The 24770-nt window shown below is 40.1% G+C and overlaps 1 protein-coding gene across 1 annotated transcript in view; it reads left to right on the forward strand.

The window, feature by feature from the left end:
• Positions 1 to 24501, forward strand: part of mpped1 (metallophosphoesterase domain containing 1) — a 64552-nt gene extending 40051 nt beyond the window's left edge. Inside the window, exons 4-6 of the mRNA XM_068307118.1 lie at positions 14415 to 14530; positions 18739 to 18852; positions 20421 to 24501. Of these exons, the coding sequence (XP_068163219.1) occupies positions 14415 to 14530; positions 18739 to 18852; positions 20421 to 20539 (349 nt within the window). The 3' untranslated portion in view covers positions 20540 to 24501. The remainder of the gene's footprint in view (positions 1 to 14414; positions 14531 to 18738; positions 18853 to 20420) is intronic.
• Positions 24502 to 24770: the final 269 nt, after the last annotated feature.

Here is a 24770-nt window from a genome sequence, read left to right on the forward strand (position 1 = left end):
CATCTGATATCAAACATCTTTGCTGATTTTAAAAGACTTGTGATAGGCAGCACACTGACAACTAAAACATGCATAAACCTGAAAATCAGATCATTAAAACCAGTTCTTAGATATTTTGACATCAAGCCCATCGGGCCACCTTAATAGAAACCTGAGGTGTAAATCTTCTAAAGGATCCAATGTTGACAAGTGGAAACACTGTTTTAGTAAGTAGTAGTGTATACATTGTATTGTTAAATAAGTATTTTTGTTGAGAAATTTGTATTTTTGTGCATCAACACTGGTGACTGGGTTACTGGGGGTTACATCTGAACGCACCTCAGGTCTTTCTAGAACCCATAAACTAATAGCATTTTGAATTCAGAGAACTTATTAGTTTCCTGGATCAGTGTGTGCTTTCAGTGAGTAACAATGTTAAGCAGTATGTATGAAGTACAGGCAGACCTAATGAAGACTTAATGGACTGAGCTACTCTCGCCCAACTACACTAAATAAAATCCTGTAGTACGGTAATGTAACTTTAACATCTCTACCTCTGCTGAGTGAATTTTCTCCTCGGGGGTATAGAGGCTACGCCAAGCTTTAATGCGTGTACGTTTTCCACCCACTGATGACAGACAACAGTGCTACCCACTGTGTCACCGTGCCGCCACAAAAAAAATTTTTTTTAAAAGAAAGAAAGAAATTATATATATTATATATAAATTATATATATATATTATATATAAATTATATATATATATTTTTTTTTTTAAATATATATACTGTATATATAAAATATAAAATCAGTTTTCTTACAGGTAGCCAATATACATTGCTGGCACTAACTTTCCACCTTGTCCTCAGTCTTGACGTTGGTGAACGTCTCCGTGAACAGAACATTGTGGATTTGTTTCCTGCTCAAAAGTTGGAAATGTGGATAAAAGAAGGACAAAACGCTGCAGATGACGCGTCAATGGGAAAGATATAAAGACCGAGGACGTCTGATATTTGAGTTATTATGTCGTAGTGTGAAATATTAATCTATGGGGTGTTAATGCTATGCTTTTCAGTGAGGGTTGTGACAGAATGTGGCAGAAAGTGGAAATACAGTAGTCAGACATGGCGACGCCCACTTGTTTGTAACTACGAATGTTGGTAATTCAGATGTTCATATCTTGAGGACTACCTGTAACTACTCAGTAATGAATACAGTCCTTACTCAAGCACTGGTACTTCCTCACGCGGACAACCTCCTGCTCATCTGCCCATCTGCCTTCACATCACCTTGCCTTCATCCTTCCACCCTCCACTCCTCACATTTCCACACAATCCTCCCTGAGAAGTTAATATTTCTGTCCTTTTGAGAAAATTCCTTGTACTGCATCTCAGTCGATTAGCGCTTTGGTAACGTTTTTCCACGTCGCAATCCTCCCCCAGTGAGAGTCGTACTCCGGCGGGAGCTCATTATCGCCGGGCATGAAGATAACTGCAAGGGTCCCGGCTGATTTGTCACATCCCAGTTCCCTCCCGTTGTCGTGCCCAGCAGATTGGGGGGTGTTGTTTTTCTGGGGGGGGGTGTCGGTGTGTGGGTTGAGACAATCGTCTCGAACTGGCTGCTCTGGGGAGCCACACAAAACGTTTTTCTATGGCCTGAGCTTGTTACTGTCTTGTTTCCTGACAGTAACTCTTGTCAGCAGAGTGGGACACCGGTGAGTCACGTGACGCTCACTGAGAGCTTTCCATGTGCTATTTGTCATGTCGCTGGAATTGTTTACAGTGATTCATGCATTTTTCTTCATGTCTTTGTATTGTTCTGTGAAATGGAAATGGTGCACTGGAAGAGTGTCATCTACTAACAAAATGCATGAGATGGGCTGTGGAAGCAGGAAATGAGCAATGAATCCCAAGATGTATGACTCAAACACACATTTTTTTCTGTTTGCCGGCTTCATCCAAGAGTCTGGATCAATTCATCCATGAGCCTGACATGAGTTTACTTCGGTATTCTGTGCAAGCGGGACTGGAATTTCTGATTTGCCTGTGTAGAACACCGAGGAGAACCTTTGTGATGTGCGAGAAACTTGGAATTCAAGCATCCTAGACTTCAGTTCTTACACACCCTCAACCATCCATCCATCCATAGAAACAATGCTCCTTTTGACTCAAGGAAATAGCCCAACTCTGACCTGGTTGGTTCAGAAAGACAAGCTTTATTAAAAAAAAAATCTTTATTCATTCAAAAGGGTTCAATCAACAGGAGATCAGTTACTGTAAAGGAAGACATCTCTGGCATGGGGAAAATCAAGATGCCCACCAATGTGTGTTTATTTATTACATCTTGACCAAAGAGCAGAGAAGGTTATTAAAAGGATTTTGTTCTTCTTTCTTCCCATCACACTTTCAGTTCCGTTGAAATCGTTTCAGTGTGGTAAACTACACAAATTTTCTAATACAAAAAAAAATAAAAAATTAGTTTATTTTCCGTCATAAAAATGTAATTTCTAAGAGAGAGACAAATTTAGGCCCCATGCAAGCTATAATATAGCCCTCTGGTTTCTGGAGTCTCTAGCAGTACTCAGGTAATATTAAGACTATCCTCCCAATAAACCAAACTGTAACTTTTATTTTTAGGAAACACCCCACATAGACATACATGTGCATCCCAATGACATTGATAGGATCATCAGGAAAAGAAATGATTCAACATCTTGGTCTGCTGTGCATTCTGCTGTCGGTTTAGACATCTCATTGACATCATATGCATCCCTTGACTCCCTAGCAGGGACATATCTGTAATCATTTTGACTACTGATCAGTAGGAATTAATATATTTCATACATATTTTAAGAAACCCTGCAATTTATGTTCCATTACACTTGCAACAACCTTTAGACGGATCCATCATTGAAAGCCGAGTATTCTGCAGTCTTACTTAAAATTCTAGTCATGCGCAAAAGCACTATCTATGCAGACAAATGTGTTTAAAATGATGCATGACACATCTAGAATCTCTTGTCTGATGTGATTGTGTAGTCATAAAAACCTGAATATTCCTTATGAAGATTTGATTCAGCATACATGTCTCTGTAACTGCCTACAGTTCGATACTAAATCAACACACACGTGGATCACGTTCCGCGTAGATCAGATTTTCTTAACTAAGGGCATGCGACAAGACACCCATTCTCCCTGAAGGCGTGGAGTTGCGTTTCTTCTGACATCAGACTTAGTCCTGATAGTGAGAGCCATAGATAGAATGAGTGAGTGAGGGATGGACCGTCAGGAAGTGACACAGCCAGAACAGGGCACTCGACTATTCATCTGTCTCTAATCCGAGCAACGAAATTGAATCTCATTTCAAATCGTATAACAACTTCAACAACAAAGCGGTTGGCTGGCCGGTCTGAATGACTGGTTATGTGATAGGCAGACGATTTCCTCTCTTTCCTGTTGTCTGCACTGCACAGCAAACACACTGCAAATTTGTCCACATCGCCGCGCTCATGAAGAATATCGAATTTTGGAATAAAGGCAGCCGAAAACCAACGGAAGTCATCTCAGTGATGACATGGATTGTTCTAGAAGTGATGTTTTATCATAAAGTTGTTTTTTCACATCTGCAGCCTGAGGTCTTTTGGTTTCCCTTTTGACTGCTGACTACAGACATCTGCTAACTGATGACACAGCAATTTATTTCACACAGACAGAAAGGATGTTCCTTCTAGCTGCTACCTGCAGTGTTTGTGGTGTTAAAGTGCAACTATTAGCTCCATCACAGGTGACGTGAGGCAGCAAAAGAATCTGTTATTAATGTCCCTCTGACAGACAACTAAGTTATATACAGTGTTCTCGTTTCCGTGCGAGAACACGCGTCCCTGGGACGCAAGCTTTAAATGCACTTCCATTCAAGAATAATATCCACAATTTTACCATTTCTCAACTTAAATTTCGAACCCGGCAACAAGACGTCTGCTGGTTTTTACACGCTGCAGTGAGAGCGAGGAGTTAGTCAGACCCTCCAGATCAATCATAAGCGGTTGTTTATACCTGAAGAGTTCTGTTGGGTTTCTCTGTCTCTTTTGAAATGTCTGCTGATGTGATTAAGCACTATAACAGATAGAGGTTGATTGATCGGCATGAATGAATGATTGATTATCACAATGCCTCCGAAAAAGGTGCAAAAGTTGGAGGAAAAACTGACAATGAGTGCATTCTTGCGTGAAAAAAAAAAAATCCAAAGATTTTTTTGATTTTTAAAATCACGCATATTCATGAAGTCGAGAGTCAAGACAGTGACGTCGACACAAAATCCACGAGAGATTCACGCAAACAGGAACTCACACTTCAAAAACATGATATGAAATGTAGGAACACAAGCAAAATATGTATGAATTAAACCAAACACTGACTGAACACAAGTTCACCGCTTAACACGGAACATAAGACTCCTTTTACACACCATAGGTTTGTAAACATGTCTGAATAGTCCATAGCTCTGAAATAGTTCAAATCGATTCGGATTCTTGTTTGACACGTTCTTCTTAAGGAGAGACAGATATTACTGACAGGTATTGTGTGGAGACAGCTGTGTCAGCTTGGAGCAGTGTCCACAGAAGAATACGGTACAGAACACAGTAAATGAATTAAAGGAAAGGAGAACTTTTGAGTGAAAGCAAAAGTGAAGAAAAAAAAACTGTATTACATCTTTCTTTATTTCGTAAGACTATTTATTTATTCTTATTTTTTTTAAATGACTACCAGGCTTTAACATTTTGGAAAAACTAATATATAATTTTACTCATTTTTTTTCTTTATGCTTTAACGGTTATGATGTTATTAATAAAAACATAAAAATTAACACTTTGTTTAGTTTTTATATTGTGCTATGGGCAGTATATACAGTATATTCTGTTATTACTTTTGCGATGCATAAACGTCATGTTGGGATGCACAAATTTTTCTCGGGATGCACTACTTTCTTGAGGTAAAACTCTGCTCTTAACATTGGTTGTGGTGCAGCTCAAATACTTCAAGCTTCTCACAGTCTTTAGGTCGTTTGACCCCAAACTCACCAGATAGAGCAGCTAAACCAGATGTTTGTCTGCTTTAAAGATCATTTGGGATGAGAGTTGCATCCCAAACTGTCTAAAAGTGTCCCACTGGTGTACATACGGACCATTGGTCCATTTACAGGATTTCTGAACAGATTGGAAATGTATACAACACCTAGAGAAAGTATTTGATGTTTCACCATCGTGTGTCTCTTACTCATGAAATTATGGTCAATAAAATTAGGCAAAAAGAGAGAGTGGCAAAAAGAAAGTCACTGTGGAAAAGCTCATATGACATCTTGTCTGAAATGTGACCACAGGCGTGTGGAAGACTCTACTGTCAACTGGTAGAAGCATCTTTGGTATAATGAGATAAAAATTGAGCATTTTGGGCATCAGATGAGACATTATGTTTGGCACCGAACACTACACATCACCACAAACACAATCTCCACCACTATCTGCCACCATAGTAGTGGCAGCATTATGCTCTGTGGCTGTTCCTCCAGACATGGGAGACTTGAATAGGTCGAGGATAACATGAACAAAGAGAATTATCCCCATCATCCTCCTGAAGGACGATCTGACTCAGTCTGCAAGAGAACACTGACCTGGGAGAAGATTTACGTACCAACAGGACATTGACCTTAAGGACACAGATTAAGTTACACAGAAAAAAAACAAGGAAATAAAACTCAACGAGAGCTGTTCAAGTCCAGTCCACGACCTTCCTGACAAAACTTCAAATGTTTTCAAAGAAAAATGGAGAAAATTTTTAATGGTCAGATGTTCCATCCTGGTGGAGACACGTACTTAATATTAAGACACCACCTAAGGTGCATCTAAGTACCAGTAAGTGTCATTTGTAAAACTACTCTCACTTTGACATAAAAGAATCTTATCTTGCACGTATACTCAGGAAAACAACCAAATCCATTTCTCCTAACACACTTCTCTTTACTGAGAGTAAACATCTAAGTAAGAAATTATAAATACAATCAGTCACTAACTCTGATAATGATTACAGCCCCTGATTTCCTTGACGGAGGTGTGTTTCTTTTTTGTGATCACACACACTCCAGGAACGCTCTCCAGTGTGTCCTCTCGCTGTTTCCTTGATGAAGCTTTCTCCCTCTCTTTCTTTGTGTGTGCGTGTGTGTGTGTGTGTGTGTGTGTGTGTGTGTGTGCGCGCTAGTGTGTATCAGTGGACAGATGTCCCCACTCTGTCTCCCACAGATGGGCTCTGTGATGCCGCAGTGTCCTTGTCCAGGATTCACAGGATGCTTGGAAACACGCAAGCAAACGAAACCCAACTGGGCCCTCAACTGAGCACACGTGTGTGTGTGTGTGTGTGTGTGTGTGTGTGTGTGTGTGTGTGTGTATGTGTGTGTTTGGGGATGGGGGGCTAGTGTATCAGTGGAGAAAAGATTGTGTTTGGTATACAACTGTATGAAGGCCTAGATCAGAATCCTATTCTAGTACACTCACTACTGTACTTTCCTGTTGTTACAGGCCACAGTAGACACACACACACACACACACACACACACACACACACACACACACACACACACACACACATTTGTCCTTAAAAATATAGAAATATTATTTCTCCTACAGTGTCTCCTTACGTATTTTGTGTATTTGTGTATGTTTGTGTGTTTGTGTGTGTGTGTGTGTGTGTTTGTGTGTGTGTGTGCTGGTTCCTGCTGTGAATTACATAAATCATGCTGAGGGCCAACATGTCTCCAATCTGCCTCTCTGGAGGTGGAGTCGCCGTCACACAGGTGGAATCCAGGCCAGGAGAAGGGCAACAAAAAGAAGCACCTCTGATCCAGGACAGCCTTCATCAAAATCAATACAGTATATAATAACATGACATGGATTTCACTCCAAACTTGGATGTATTCAGATTTAAGTCACAATTAGATTGAATTCTGGTTTTGAAGAATGTTCCTGTTAAAGAAATCATTCTTGGGGTTCATCGATACAGTTTGGAAAAAAGTTTTAAAAAATTTTTTTGAATCTTGATAAAAATGTGATGCAGAAGAAGGTGACTTTTGTCTGGTTATTGTCAGAGGCAGATATCCCCTGCCTTCCAGCGCTGTCTTCCTCCCTCCATCTGTCCCTCCCCCCTTTTACTCCCCCGTTCCTCCCCTTATCTTTCTTTGTCTCCTCCAAACCTCCACCTGTGACTGTGGCGTTCATTCTGTCTTATTTGCTGTACAAATGTGAAGTTTGTCTCCATCGCTCTCGCCTCCTCTCAGTCAGTGTCTATATGCCCCCCCCCCCATCTCGGCGTCTCCTGCTGTTAGGAGCAGTCCACTCTGGTGGGCTGATTCGCGTGTGCGCCGGCCAACCATTAGATATCAAAGTATGCAACAAACTGGGAATTAAATAGTGTGTGTCTGCAGTATTATTATGTTTTTAGCCGGGGCGAATATTTAAAGTGAAGAACTTTCTCTTAACAACTTCTCTCTCTAACTGGGCGCCCTGCTGTGCTGAGTGGGCCGACGGAGGCCAACTCTCACAGGCTTGGCGTGTGCAGCAACACACCAGCACATTTTTTGCTCTATGTGCACACATGTGCTGTATCTACCCAAGAGCACCGCTGTGTCTGCTGACTTACAACCGTCACATCAACTCGTAGGAGCAAAAACAAGTGATGGCGGGAGGACAGCGAAGCTGTTTTTTTAACATTCACTTCCCCGTCACGCTGCTGCAGCTCTACATCGGCAATGCGACTCGTTATTACTCGCGCCTGTTTCCAAGCTCAAAGATAAAAAAGTTAGAGTTACCTGTGAAAACTGGAAATAGTGGTAATACTGAATAATTTCTTTGTGTTGGGATCAATACAGCAGCAGCCTTGGAGCTTAAATAACAAGTTCTGTTGTTGAAAAGGGACAATTTCACATGATGATGTCTCATTGGATAAACCAACCGCTTGACAATTTAACAATCCATAATAATACTTTTGACTCTGAAGACTTTAAAATTCTGTACTCCCCACCGGCCAGGGAGAACTCAAAAAAGAGAAACGTCTTCAATCCTCAAGCGGAGGTCCAGTCGCTTCAGATTCACCAAACTGAGGAAGTACCAGAGGAAGAAGTCTCGAAGCGCTTCAGTGGAAGCATTTGACTTCCTAATGAGGGATAATAACATAAAAGGGGGTTCAAAGATGGACATCGGGTGGAGGAGGTTTGAATTGTGATCTTCTGACAGAGAGCAGAATGTACTGCAAATAAGAGAAGAGAGATCTCTTCTGTGGATGTGTAGTTTGTAGACCGTTACACCCCGACTCCCACAACACGTCCCTCAGGCAGTTATTAGGGCTGTTAAGTCATGAATAGTTAATTAAATCTAGCAGAGGTGATCACGGATGGCTTTTTTCACTGCTTCAGTGCATGTAGTGATTAGCATGAGGCCCGTGTTGCTCATTAAGCTGGACCTTGTTACAGTAATCCTCTTTATTGCTTATTACAACACTCCTCCTCACCTCAGCTGCACATCGTTTTGGGGTTTTTTTTTTTTGTGTTCACTCTAATTTCTACTGCATATTTTTGAAATCCATGTCAAACCCAGGTTAGGAAAGCAAGCTGGTGATGGAAGGGCATTTGTTCCTTTCCCAGCTGGAAAGACCTGAGTTGGGAAAGACAAAGAGAAAAACAAAGCAGTTGATCAACCCAGTAGTGAATATGATCGACGTGCTCCTGCAAAAGACAGCACTTATTTCACTTAACATCCCAGAAGAAATAAATGTGAAATGTAATATTATTTATTTATAAGATAAGATAAGATAAATTTATAAAAACGGTGGACTGGCTTAATTAAACGTTTTTATTGTCAACAAATCCCGTAATAATATAAATAATAAAACCGAAAGCATCCTGAGGGTTTTTTGTAAATCTTTTTGAATTTTCTGGGTTTGACCTGAAACCAGCTCCCAAATGTTGAATTTAATAAGAAAAAAACAACAAGAACAACAACAAAAAACAACAATCGGTGTAGGTTTTCATAAGTTGTATACATCATTTTTTTAAATTTAATCTTAAAAAAAAAAAAGTTTTGTCTTTCAGCAGGGAAAAGTCCATTTATAGATTCTTTTCTGTGAAGCATTAATTTAAATGTGTGATTTTGTGGTGTGAGGTAGTATGTATGGGTATTATAGATGTATATAAAGGATTTATATTGTTATAGACTGTATTTTGAGATCTGTTGTAGAGAAAAACACAAAATACGTACTTGTTAATTTGCCATATTTGTTGTTATTGTTGTGCAGTAACAGATACATGACGTTCATATGAAATGTCTCTGCAATCAGAAAATAGCAAAAAGGGAGTTATTATGAAAAGGGAATTGTTTCAGAATTTAGTATTTCTAAGTACATGAGTTTGCAAAATCCGTTTTCAGAATCAGGAAGGGTCACGGGTCGGCTGCAGCCTATCTGAGCTGACTACGGTGAGGGACGGGGTAATAGTGTTGCCAGGGGAAACATGAGAAAAACAACCATTCAGGCACACATTCACACCTACTGCTCATATAGAACTGATAAGATTCACCTGAGCTGTATGTGTGTGGGGGTGGGAGAACCCACACAGAACCTCCAAGATCCTCACAGAGAGGAAGTGATCTCAGAGCCTTCTCATTGCGAGGCGTTTTTCAAATAAATAAATAATTTAAACAAATAAATAATTTTAGAAATGGAAGAGAAAAATATTTTTTTAATTCAGAGGACCGCAATTTCATCTGTGCTGTATGTCGTGCATGTATGGTACATTTGACAATGAAGTTGACGTTGACTTTGACAAAAAATAATTTTTCCTCTGCATATCTATGATCGATGTTGAAAAGAGGTTTGAAAGACGTTCCAAAAAAAAACCATTCATTTTGAACCATGAAAGGATATGCTTTGAATGTCAGCGCTGAGCACTAAAAAAGAACTTTAAAAGGATGTTGAATTTACATTCGTTTTCACTCAGTGGGTCATCTTTATGTGTGGCTTAACCTCCGACCTCTCACATTAAACACAATCAAATAAAACTCCATCCTTTTTTCTGCTATAACACAAAACAGCAGAGTAATTCAGGGTGGATTGAGCAGATAATGACCCAGATATGTTGTCATAAGCTGGTGGACACCCAAAAAAAAAAAAAAAAAAATTTAAAAAATAAAAAAAAAGTAAGGTGGCAACCTGCGTGATTCCAGATTTGCGCTGCTGGAGGTGTAAATAGGAGAACTTTAAGTTCAATTTAGATGATGATGATAAAAACAGTCTTGGAATTCGGAAATAACTCACACCTTTTGGTCAGCGTTCAAAAACTAGACCCATAGTTTGATACTCAGTCATGACCTTAACCCCCAACTGGACTCCTGCATCCCTTCACAGTCGATGTGACTCAGAGCGTTTCCGCAGACGACAGCCTCTCAGACGGCGGGGCCGCTCCGCTGGCGGCAGGTCGTTTCCCGCTAACAAGGAGATTGAGGGGAAAGAAATGAAAAGGGAGCTAGACGGGGGAGAGATGGAGTAATATGTCAAGAGGAGACGGAGATAGAAGAAGAAGGAGGAGGAAAGGAGAAATGAAGGATTTGATATCAGGAGGAGAAAGAAAGAGGGAAAGGAGAGCAAAAAAAAAAAAGGCATCAGTGTCTAGCAGCACTCAGCAGAAGCATTCAATGATTCATGGCCTTCCTCCAATGATATCAGTAGACCTCAGTGAGACACACACATGCAGGGACCCACACAGTGATAGATGAGAGCTCAAAACTTCAGGAACCAGAGCGTGTGCTCTGTTTGCCATAAATCCCTTAATGCGTTTTAGAGTAAAGGAGCAGTTCACTAAAAAACAAATTCAGACTGAAAAGATTCCATTTTTATCAACCCGGAAGCTTTTGTAGTTCAACCCCACGGCAGCTTTCTCCAGCGCATCTGGAGAAGATGGGGACTTATTATAACATGTCAAATATGTCAAACAAAAATCAAATGTCTCTACTGCTATTTCAAGATCCCCTTTTAGCCAGTACCCTTAAAACGTGTTTCACTGTACACCCAACGTCTGTTCCTTTAAGGAGTAAACATGACTTATCCTAAACAGAGTTTAAACCAGTAAGTGTGTGTGTGTGTGTGTGTGTCTGTGTGTATGTGTGTGTTTGTGTGGGTGGGTGAATCAAATTGATGGTTTGAACATTGTTTTTCTCCCAGTGCGCTGCCTGAAGGCGCGCCTTAAGGGATCGGATGCTCTAACACAAACATCTGTTTTTCCCCTTTTTTTAAAAAACCCAACACATTCAGGCGCAGCACATTAACAGAATCTTCAATAAACTTTCACCTGATTCTCCTTCCATAAGTTAACACAAATCATTTGTACCATTGTAATCCCTTACCTGATAAGGAGCAGGGATGTTATCCGTGGAATTACATTGAGTTGGTCTGTGATTCGCTGAACAAATACAGGAGTGGATGTCTGACGGAGGGACGCTACGGTCATTTCCTCACCACAGATAATCTCTTTTAGCAGCTGCAGACACCCACAGTCAGTGGAAGCGTCATGGTGGATGCTATTAAGAAGGTTTTATTGAGACAGAAACTGCCTCCACTCACAGATTAAATGATGCCAATACTTAATAAAGGGGGCTGCAATCCTGGATTATCAGTGGTTTAGGTAGACGCAATTACAAATTTGAGGTAATGATTATTGTGCTGCATAGCCTGTAAAGGAAAAGTTTTTTTATTTTAAAAAAAAAAAAAAAGCATCCAAAGATAGCCGGGTAATCAAATTTTGCTTGAACAAGTATGAGGATGCTAATGGATTCAAAATGCTTTTTCTAATCAGCTACAAAGACAACCAAAACTTTTCCGAGTAAAGTTTTTTGAAAATTGTCCAACTTTCCTAAAAAATACATTTTTGTCATCTAACTGGTAAAAAAAAAAAGCACATTTCTAATATAACTTTTTTTTTTGTTTTGTCACTAACCTTTCTGCAACACAAACACAGCATTCACCCATTCACACCCGCAGTCAGTCATAGGTGGCATTCACACAAGAGGCACCCCATCAATGGGGGAAGTAACCATTCACACATTCTCTCTGTTTTATGAATGAGTCTCATCCACTCAGTGCCTGTCCCACTGAAGGTTTTTAGTGCTGGATGCCCTTCCTGTTCCTACCTTCCGTATATATCTGGGTTGGGGACCGGCCTACAGTCGACACCACATACTTAGACTTAGTTAGAGGTTCCTCAGGGAACTTTGGCTTAAATGTTCTTTTCTGAAGTTTGAACATTTTAACACACAGTTGATGATGTTGTTGTGGAGCAGGACCCATGCATGAATTACACCGTTCAGAGCGTCTTCATAGAGCGGTGAAATGACACGAAACAATCCTCTGCGCAAAGTAAAAATCAATATAAACACTGATTTGGAAAATGATTGTGAATAATTTAATCAAACATGTAACTTTAAGCTTCATCCATCTGAAGCATCTCATCACTCGTTCTCTTCATCCTCATGAAGCTTTCTCTTTGCTCCGGTGTCACTCCGTCAGTCATTGGAGGAGGAATCCACCACCCCGTGCCCTCTTCTCCATCCCTTGTGCTCTGACAGAATCTGGAGCGTCAACCAGTCCACGCGGAACTCATTTCCTTTCAATTGGGACGTCCGTGTTGAGCTGGACATGAATATTACATTCCACAGGCTCTATTAAAATGCTCAGGCCAGTCTAAGTGTTTTAATATTCGCTTGGTGAATTATTGAGATTGTGTTCGCCGGATCATTCGTCAGAAATGTTTAGTCTCTGATGTCGAGGTGCTGATGGAATTTTAATCGCCAGCCGAAATAGGACGTGATTTCCCATGATGCATTGATACGTATGCCTGAACACCCCTTCCCTGACCTCAAGACCACCGGCATTAGCTTTCCTGATCGTGGGGAGCGGGGGAAAGAAAGTGTGTTTGTGTGATTCCTATCATCAGGCTGATATCCTGTTCTCATCTGTTTTCCAAGTTTCCAAGCATGTTTTACTGAAACACACACACACACACACACACACACACACACATTCACACGCTGGAAATTATTCTAAAAACTCCTCATCTAATGTTCCACTGAACACAGACGTGTTTGGCAGCGGCCATGCCGATAAAGTTGGCGTTTCAAGCGACTGCACTCAGCAATTTTAAAAAAAGGCGGCGGCAACAGACGCCCATCGCCTATGGTTGCACTCACACACACACACACACACACACACACACACACACACACACACACACGTGCGCTTGCATTGGAGAGGAAGATGGATCGGAGAACAGATAATAAGTGACATGTTAATTTTTTCTCTGTCACTCACGTCTGAAGCGTCCCGCTATCAAAGTAAAGGGACACGAGCCCCAGCCATCAAGACTCCCCTCGTCTTCCTCTCTTCTCATTTCTCTCCCCCCCCCCCTTTTTTTCCTTCCTCGTCTTCCTGTCGCGGAGTGTTCCAGAGTGTGACTGTCATCAAGGAGATGTTTAATGTAAATTTCTGCTCCTCCTGTCTGCCTGTAATGGGATTTGTTTGATTCCTCCTCTCAGATAGACGCTCCTCCCCCCAGGGTTTCATCCCTAAGGTCAAACTATATGTTATGGTTGTTAGATTGAAGAAGGTTTGTGCGGCGAGAGGTCGGGGGGTCAAACACTTTATTTTTTTAAAGAAGCCTTTTAAATATTGTCATAAAAGGTTGTTCCATTTGATTAAATCCCGCAGTAGTTTGTATTTCTAACACAAAGAACACAAATATGTGTTGCTCACGTCATGAAAATGAGACATTGCACTTTATCCATCATCTATTTTGCGCTCTGAATTAAACCGATGCGTCCATTCATTTGGGACACTGACACTTAATTCTATTAAAAGTATCCAGAGGACTTCGGCTCCACCTTCCATCACGCCTGCCCTGTTTTCTAGGTCCTGTTAGTCTCATTAGGAAATAACAACTTTAACATTAACAAACCATGAAACAGGAATCAAGTATTCATCTAAAAATATCTAAAAGGTGTGAGTTTGTCGAACAACACCTTTTCCCATCATGCCCAGCGGGTTTATCTGAAGTAGCTGCAGTACCAGACTCACCTAATGTCCATCCTGGGAATGGTGAGACGGCAGCTGGACTTTTCTCCAGATCTCCTGAATTACACCTGAATAACCTCTGTGTCTGGACTAATGCCCCAGTGGATGTTTGTGAATTATTTAGTTTCTATATTTAAACATTACTGTTAGGAAAAGACAAAAATGATGCAACTTTTTTTGCAATTTTGAACAATATTTGACACTCAGAATTTTTTACATTATATGTGTGTAATTTCAGTCTGTGTGTTAACAACACAATGTGTGTGTTACTGTCTCTGCAGGCAGCCTTGGTACTATGGCTGGGGCTTCAACCTGCCACGGGGTCAGGCTCTGCTGGACAAGTGGAACCAGGTCCCAGACAACACAGACATCCTGGTGACACACTGCCCCCCACTGGGTGAGACGTGCACCGCATGCAGTGTGTTTCGTGTGTTTCTGTACACACGACACATGCAAAATCAGTTTATACACACACACACACACATACACACACACACCCACACACACACACACACACACACACACACACACACACACACACACACACACACACACACACACACACACACACACACACACACACCGTCATGTAGCTGCTGGAAAGCGGAGCTATTAGTTTGTATTTGTGAGGATGAACGCCTTTCATCAGGTGTGCACGTCAGTGAACACATCCCAGAAGTATTATTCACACACACTTCTTCAGAGGTAGGGAGATTTCATCAGGCAAACCTTAGACACCCCGAAACACCTTCCGACACCCTTGTAGATATGAAACCCTGTATCTGTTTCCGTCTGTGCTGGAAATGCCCCCCAAGAGCAGCAGAAATTTAGTCCTAATCCTTTTTATCTAATGACAACTACAGTAATCCCTCGTTCCTCGTTTATCGCGTTCCTGGAGCCACACGCGAATAACGAATTCCTCGATATAGCAACACATCATTTATCTTATTATTTACGGTAATTTAAACGTTTATGAACCCCCCCCCCCCATACTGATATTAAACCACCTTCCATCTGTATTACCTTTTCCCACACTCTGATAGACTGTTTAAAGCGCTTTTAAATGTTTCATTAATTCACGGAAGTGAGCAGCATTCCGTGAGTCTCGGAACGCAGCGCACTTCCGGATGCTGTCAGCCAATAAAAAGCGTGTATGGTATCACATGACTACCTACTAAAAATCTGCAATGAGGTGAAGCGAGAATGTTTGAGGGATTACTGTATATAGACTGTGTATGGAAATCCTACACTGGGCTGTACAGTAGGAGGTATATAAATGTATGTGCACACATTTCACACATACACATACACAAACACACACACACACACACACATACACACACACACACACACACACACACACACACACACACACACACATATACAAAATGCAACTGCACTTCTTGTAAATGTTTTCTGTTCTAAATGAAAGACAGCTGAAGTGTCAGTGATGAATGGTCGTATTTAGTGGGTGAATAAAGGTTGTGGGGAATCAAAGCGAGGTCTTGAAAACACGCTTTATGTTCAGAGGAGATCATTACCTTCTCAGTGATCACCTCTCAGCTCCTACACACTTGCTTTCCTGCTCACATGCGTTCAAACATCAAGAGAGGTTTAACAAACACAGATGCTGTCTGCAAAGCTGCACCTATCCTGTATGCACGTCTCTGTCTCACACACACACACACACACACACACACACACACACACACAGTCCTCCCTCTCTCTGAGTCTCACACACCGTTTCACACCTCATCTCCCACCACAGATGTGCCGTTCAGACGAGTGTGTGTGATTGATTCCTGTGTCTGAGTCTCGGCTGTGAATGCGGCCGTTTAATTTCCATTCAGCTTAGCGAAGTGTCTCCAGCTATCTGCTCATAAGCCACCAGCATATGGAGCTGCTACAGCAGGCTACTAAAGCATGAGACACACACACGCACACACACACACACACACACACACACACACACACACACAAACAGATAGACGAGATGAAAAAATAGGAAGGGAAAAAGAAAAGCACGCTTTTTTATCTATCTATCTATCTATCTATCTATCTATCTATCTATCTATCTATCTATCTATCTATCTATCTATCTATCTATCTATCTATCTATCTATCTATCTATCTATCTGTATATAAATATATATATATATAATATATACACACCAACATATATTATATACATATATTATATACGTGTGTGTATGTATACACACACATATACGTACATACTATATATGTATATATATATACATATATACACAGTATATATATGTATGTGTGTGTGTACACACACACAGACACACACACACACACACACACACACACACACACACACACACACACACACACAAACATGCATATAAATAATGCACAACAATGTGAAGCAGCAGAAGAAGTGCAGACAAGATGTTGTTTTTCACTGGACAAAAAAAGCCTGTCTTTTATGAGGCGTGATAAAGCAACAGATCGGAGGCTAGAGAGGAAAATATGGCCTCTTTATCTGGCTGTGAGGAGGAAGTTAAGCGGAGAGAAAAAGTGAGACAGAAAGAGGGAACGCAGGCTCAGTGCCCAAAGCAACTGCTTTGAAACAAGAGGTACATTAGAACAAAATACCCTGAGACACAAAAAGCCCCGGCTCATCTCTCCCCCCAGGCTTGTAAAGACGGCACTCACAGTTTGAAGGAATTTTGTACCTAATCTACACAAAAAGTGCATTTTTACAGGTAGATGCATTTAGAGGACGAAACTAACACGGCAGATTCACTGCCAGATGAGAATACTGAAGTTTTTATGACTGTCTTAAGTGTGAGAGTCCATTAACTTTGCCTCGAGTTTGGTAGTAAAAACTAAAAATGTATAAAGAATGCTGAAGTTATCCCCACAGATCGTCTCTTCTTGTGAACGCTTTCATAAGAGTACTAAATCATGATCTGTTCCTGTTCGATTATCAGGAGTATATACATGTACACAGCCAGAAATATTTCCATACTTTGGCTTAAGATTGGCCACTTTTAGTTTTAATTCATTCAATTGTAATAGAAAATATTCTGTTCTGTTCAAATCTTATATTAATAACCTCTGAATCAAGGCCGGAGACGAGAAGCTTGGACTTCAGTCCGACTTGCACTAAATTGCCAAAAAAAGGATTCAGATTACAACTCACTGCCGTGAGACTTTTTTTCTTTAAAAGTAGACCTTAAAAAATGTTTGTCTGAAGACTCAAACTGAGTCTAAAAGGGAAACAGGTGAGAAAATACACATGTTTGTGACATGATTTCATCCATTTGGTCTCGTTGGTATAGACAGCTGGCCCCAGACTGGTCCTTCACCCCGTTTGACTCACCTTTAAAATCTTGAGACTTGAATAGAATCCGACCATAAAGACAAAGGACTAAAACCTGACTTGACTCAAATCCCTTGAGATTCTACTGGATTTGATTTGTAAAACATCTGTCCAGAGAAAACCCTGTTATGTTTATAGGTGATGGTTTTACTTCATTCATCATTCAAGTATAATCCTAGAAATGACATTGATCTCCACTGACTTCCATCTACACACAGTCATTTGTGCTCCTTTGTCCATTATTTTAACCCACATTTATTTCTTGAGACATAACTAACTGTTAAATCTAATCTATGATCGTCTGATAATAAAGTTGAGGAGCTTTATTCAAGGTTTTAATCTCATTATCACACTTTTTCTTCCAGCACAACTCCCAAAATATCACATTATGAATGAAACGTGCAGACTGCTGTCAATCTTTCAATCTTTAAGTGTTGAATAAAACAACATTATAAATATATAGTTTTGAAACTACTTTCTTTTGTTGACTTCCCTTCATTTAATCTTTTCTTCTGCCTATTTTCTCATTCCTGTCTGGGCAGCGCGACAGACGGCAGGAAAGATGGAGTCCCAATCATTTTATTTTCCTGACTTGATGCTTTTATTGACTCAGCATCAGCAGCATCTCTTCTCACTGTGCAGCCACTAAATCATACACACTCCACGCTTCATCCTTGTCACACACACTGTGAAGCCTACATCTGTGTGTGGCTGTGATTGATCTTTATTTTCTACAGCTGCTTCTTTGAGAGTTCCTCTTTTCTTTTTTTTTTTTGGGATGTGTCTTTTGCTATAACACAAGGAGTCTTAAAGGGACAGCTTCATTCTAAAATGTGATTTATTGCTTTTTGAAGACAGGAGAAATTTATAACCTTCATAGAATCACAGTAATGAGAAGACAGAAAATCAACCTAACACTGTCAAACGTCACACGGTTGCCATTAGACGCATTACCGAAATGAAGATCACTACTTTATAGTTGCCAGTTTGTGCAGAAGGGAATAAACTGGTACTTGTTTTGTTCACAGTCATTTTTTTTTACATCTAGCAGACAAATTTGATGTAAGCATTTTATAAAAGAGTCAAAGAAAAGACATGTAACATGACCAACTGGGTTTTAGCCATTATAACTGAATTTTTGTATTCTGATGGTATGATACTTTTTAAAATTTTTGTACTTTATGTTGTTTTCTTCGTGAAAATAGAGCCTCGGTCACCTTTAAAAACCACGTTTCACTGACTCTCGTGTGCAGGTTTCCTAGACTGGGTCCCGAAGAAGATGCAGCGTGTCGGGTGTATGGAGCTGCTGAACACCGTCCAGAGGAGAGTCCAACCAAAACTACACGTGTTCGGACATATTCATGAAGGTACATCCATATGTTAACCAATCCTGTGTCGTGTGAGTATCATTTAATACAGTTGGCTTCTCAGGATTTTGAGACTTCTCCATCATACGTTGGATTTTTTTTCTTGAAAAACCTGATTAGACACGTGCATCTGCATTTTAGGTGTTTAAAAGTTCCAGTTTAGAACTCCCTGAATGTTTCGCCAGCGTATCGCGGAGCACATATATACAAATTTGCTCCATTGAGACTTTATTTTTGAAAAACTTTTATTTTTTGGTAATTATTTCATGATTCTGGCTATAAAGGGTTACTATTTATTATTACTATTATTACTATTACAGCATTATTCATAGCATTCGTAGTAGTACTCACAGCTTTTATCAATACTATTACAACTTTTTTTTTAAAATTTAATGTACAATCCATACTGATGACTGAGTGACAGTTTACACACTACAACTATACAGCCCAACCTTAGAGAAAATGATGAGAGTCGGACTTGAAGCAGCTCTTTTCTTTAAAGTGAAAATTCCAAATCTGAGAAGACCAACACAGAAACACAGTGTTCTGTTCCAAGGGATGGTAAAAGTGGCACCTACACTTAAAAAGTCACTAATGGTGCAAAGTTAAATTGTGGTACTTTCGGCTACTTATGCTCAACCAAATGGTAACACATTTATATGTGCCATCTGGAAGAGACACTGATCCAAAGTGCCATTTGAGCAGAGATTCAACAGTAGTGGTGTTAGTGTCACGCATTCGCCCAAATTGGTTACTGTTTTAAAAGGACAAAGATGTGCTGGGATACTAAGCACTTATAAATATGTTATTTTTCGTTGTATGTCTAGGAGATCTCCATGAGACTGTTTTTATTCCAGTCTGATTGACAGTGGATTGGAGTTCTTCATCTGATTTAATTTGATGTTTTAATTATGCGTTTTTCCGGAATATTAACAGAGAATTGAAATTCCCTACTGAGGAAGCAACATTTCAACGTTAGGAAACATTCTTGTATAAATGAGGCAAATAATAGATGGAAAAAGACATTAACAGTGAGCCAATAGCAGATTACAGTAAAGCAAGTAGGTGAACGACACCCTGAGCTAAACAGGAAGAGAACAGTGGATAGAACAGAACATAAAAGAAATGCAAGCAAAATACCTTTCAAAATAAGAGTATTAATAACAGCCTGTGCCAAGACGAATAACTTAAACTGAAAGACGGTCCATAAATGATGAATGCACATGACTTAATTCTGTGAAAAGAAAAATAACTTGACAGTGAATCCCTTTTTAATCTGTGCTGATTTTAGAAATATGTTGCGAATAAAATGCATTCATAAAATGTAAAGAATTAAACATTTTTCTTACTTTTTTCCATTCCTCTAATCTGCTTTAGTTTAAATATAAAATACGTTGTAATTCCTATACTTTTAATACAGTACTGGTAGCACTTTACATCTTTAATATAAGATTAAATAAGATTCTTCCACCACATTATCCTACATTACTTGGGTCACTTTTGTGTTTCGGGAACATTTTTGCACGCTGACAGTTTGCAGGCGCTCAACGTTCTGTCTGCACCCACAGGTTACGGCATGATGACGGATGGGACCACCACCTTCGTCAACGCCTCCGCCTGCACTGTCAACTTCCTGCCCATGAACCCACCGATCGTCATTGACCTTCCAAACCCCAGGTCCACATGACTAGAGGAAGCTGGCCCACAAACACCATCTGCCAATCAGGATAAAGCAGCTAGAAGAGGCAGGTGAAATCTGTGGCCAGAACAGATGGATGACTGTAAATATAAGGCCAGCGTTTAAAGTCATGATGCCTCATGATGGAGAGGACAATGTGAGGGATGGATGTTCCCCTTCAGATGTTAATAATATGTTGTGTGACATAATTTCTTCATTGCAACTGTGAGCGTAGAATCAGAATAACGGATGGGCAGAGAAAGAGAGAGAGAGAGACGCCTTTAAATGCAGACGAAATGGACATTTTTCTGTCTTCTTTTACTGCACTGACAATCTGATGGAGCTCTTACGGAGTCAAGAGACACCAGACGTCCTTGTTGACCGTTTTCGCTTCATTTAAATTTTAAATTTGGGACAGTGAAACCCAACGATGCCTCTGAAAGAGAGTCTTGATCCAGCCACAACTCAACAGCAGTGACATTAACGTTACCCTCACCTTCAATTCCTGCTGCTTTCTCTGCTTGCAGGCCTGGAGCACACTGGGGTGTGTTGTCTTCAGAGTGTGTGTGTGTGTGTGTGTGTGTGTGTGTGTGCGAGAGAGGACACCATCTTTAATTCTGTGAGTTTTTTCCAGGTCATGTTCTTTGGACTCGAACAGGACTGCGGGTTTTATATAATGTACAGGTGCTACATGCGAACGCTGATTCCAGACAGTCATGCTAACTCCTTCTGAGCAGCAGCAGTGGCCTCAAAGATCCTCCATCAATGGTCTTAATGGGAGAAATGGAACATTGGAACCTTTATCAGGAGGAATTAATCTGTATTTAACTGTACTGTAACTAGTCTCTGTAAATGTTCTTTGTCGGTGTAAAGAAAAAAAGGTTTCCTTGAAGATTTCAAAATTCTTGCTATGCTTTGAAATCTCTTGTTGTTATATTTGCTTTATTTCTCAGTAATGTAATGCTTGCTATGGGATTTTCTGCTCAGCCCTGTGTGGTGATTATTAACTTTAAATGTCCTTTAGCAGTTTCTCTGTGTTTTTTTTTTTTAAACGAAGATAGAGCCTTTTTTTTCTCTCTCTCTCTCATTGCTTTCATTTCCAAATAATGAAATTCTCAGTAAGAGTTTGACCATGACTGGTATAAAAAAGACCGCGTCACACTTTAATCGCCCTGCTCTATGGAGTTACGTATGAACATTCCCTGAGGTTGCAGTTTCTTCTCGTTTCTCCAGCACATCTGTCGTCACTGTTCCAGCTGATGTCTTAATGTTTCCAAATGGCCAATGGAGACAAACATGCAGCTGAAGTCTGATGGATTTTTTTTTGGGGGGGGATAATGGTGGGAAGTGTGCAAGTGTTCCCATTGTTTCCTGAGCGTCTGCATAGTTGGTGACGTTAGTGCAGCATTTTGAGTTTTACAGCCTTAAGTGGTGTGTTTTAGACGCAGTGAGCCGGGTGTGGCCTATTTGAGCGCTGCTGCTTCAGATCTCATTCAGACAATAAAAGCAGGGTTGTACTGCGGTGTATCAGAGTATCAGAGTTTAGTTTGTGAACTTTACCCCTTTTCCTGCCCTGTCTCTAGTGAGGTGATCAGTGCGTCTTCTGCCCTTCTGGTGCAGGCTCCTGGTACAAGATGGCATTGAATAACGCGCTAGAGACTCAGAGAGCAAGCTGTAAATGATCAATAATCATGCTGAGCAGGCATTCTGATTGTCAGGTTTTGTGTGATTGGCCACTGACACGCGATATCAGGTTGCGTTCTTGAACCTTATCACAGCAGGGCAGATGATGCTTCTGTGCAGCTGAAACACACTACAGACACTAAAAAGTATTTGGAGAAGCAACATTTTTGTTGGAGTGCCTGTTATGTCTGGAATGTGGCCAAACCCCCCCCCCACACACACACAAAATAAATAAAGAATACATAAATCATTTCGCTGACTGATCTGACAGTAGAATACTTCATAAAAATTTAAGGCCAAGGACATGGAGAACATTCTGATCTGATATCAAGGTCATCCATACAACCAGCGTGAAACACAATAAAATTATCATTTTATTGTTTTTAGAATGAAGACACCTTCTTCTGATAGCTTACTGTCCAACAGGAGTTTGTAAAACTAAACTGAGATTATTACATTCATAGAATTACCAGTATTTTATTCACAGTAAAAGTATTTGTGGTCTAACCGCAAATTTCCACACCACAGCTTTTCCAATTACCCATCACCCATCTGTGATGATCAATTAGAATCGATAACACTTCGACCGACATTCAAGAAAAAATATCAACAGTATTCATTCATTCATTCATTTTCCATTACCGCTTCATGCGCTGTGGCGGGTCACGGGGAGCTGGAGCCTATCCCAGCTCGCTTGGGCGTGAGGCGGGGGAAACTCCGGACGCGACGCCAGCGCACCGCACTATAAAAGATTTAAAAAATTAATTCAATTAACACAAAAAACCCCTAATCTAGGATAATAGTGATATAATGGAGTTAATAATGGGCCTCACGTTTAGCCGGGGGCCCTAAATTAGCGATAGCTTCGGTGTCACTGTTCATGCTGGAGCTGAAGACAGCTTGTTGGAGTCGATGGACGTTTAATGGCTCACAGTGAACATTACATTTTCTGCAGCTTTGTCATTTCCTATCATGATTGGTGCATCATTTTTAACACAGAAAATGGACGTATTGTGTTCTTCTTCTGTAGAAGCTGTTTGTAAACTGGGGGGGGGGGGGTTTGCCTGTCAGGTAGAAATTATCTCTGCTCAACACCTTCATTGTTCATTATAAACAATCAGAGATTCATTTATTGGTTTAATTGGATTTAAAGAAGAAATTCTCATTCTTTGCTGACACAGTAAATATCAGAATTCTCTTCAAAGTCCCTTTAGGCTCATAGCAAGAAGACGTCCTATCGGGGTTAGTGAGTAATAGTTTTGTGTTTTAGTTTGAGCTGAGGCACAGACATAATTCATGTCAATTAAGCTAAATGTTCCTAGGAATGAATAAAGGGAGCTTAAAACCAGAAGATGGGAGGAACTTTCATCTCTCTGTTTCTTGAAAAAGCTGTCTTTTTGGTGCGACTCTCCAGTTCCAGTCCTCATTTAGACATCTTACTTTGATGCTCTGCTTCAGTAGCTGTGCTACGTGTTTTCAATTTTTTTTCCAAGAAAAAAAAAAAAAAAAAAGTGCTCTAGTATTTCTTGATTTATTTATTGAGGCATGCTTATAGGAGTTAATGATTTCTGCTACTCAGACAATCTGCATATGAAGAGTTTTGTTCCCAAAAAAAAAAGAAATATCTATTGTTTGGAAAAAGGAATGACTGACAGCTAAAAACTTGAAAGGAGCTCACGGTGGTGCTTTTCAAAGGAATGTTAGTAACTTGATAACATTTTTATTTTTATTGGCTGCATCTTCCAACAGTAAGAGATGGTTATAAGGTTCTGGTCTTTTTTTTTTTTTTAAATGGATAATATAGTATGTTGGAATGAAAGTGTTCATATGGCAATGTGTTTTGTCATTGTTTCTGTGGACTATGGAATTTTTTAAACAGTAAAAAAAAAAAAATTAAAATTAAAAGTCAACAGCTGCACAGATTTGACTGTGTCATTCTCAGAGACACACGTTTAAAAAAAAAAAAAAAAGTAACTTTCTGTCTTCAAACCTTCAGGATTCTGCTGGTTCCGAGATTATTCACTGATTGAATAAAACTTTATCTGTGACCAGTGGATCATGCTTCCTCATTTCCATCCTCGCTCTTGCCTTTAGTCTCTCCTTTCATTCTTCCTCAAGAGAAAAAAAAAAAAAATTAGAGGTGGTGAGGAAGCTTCTCATTCTGGTTCTTCCCTTTTGTTCAAATCAAAGGTATCTGTGTCTCGTATCAATTTGAGAGCCCAGAGCAGCCAGTTAATTTCCAGTAGCTAAACCCTCACCGCTTCGTCTCTATCTCCCATTTTGTTCCGCGGGCCTTCCACACCTCTGCACATTCTAATGAGAACCCTCGTTCAAATAATTACATTAGTAATCCCAGAGGAATCTGGGTAATTTATTCGCAGACAGCTTTTTACTTTGCCAATAACACAACTAGCTTTTATATACTCTTGTCGTCCTCCAGCTCCCTCCTTCTTTTTTCTCACTCTACCTCTCCAACCACAATACTGAGCTCTTTTTTCTCAGTTCCGATCATCCCTTTTCCATTTCCATCTGTTCGTCCCTCTTTCTTAGATAATGA

The sequence above is a fragment of the Antennarius striatus genome, chromosome 22 (assembly GCF_040054535.1).
Source record: "Antennarius striatus isolate MH-2024 chromosome 22, ASM4005453v1, whole genome shotgun sequence".
NCBI classification, from domain to species: Eukaryota; Metazoa; Chordata; class Actinopteri; order Lophiiformes; family Antennariidae; genus Antennarius; species Antennarius striatus.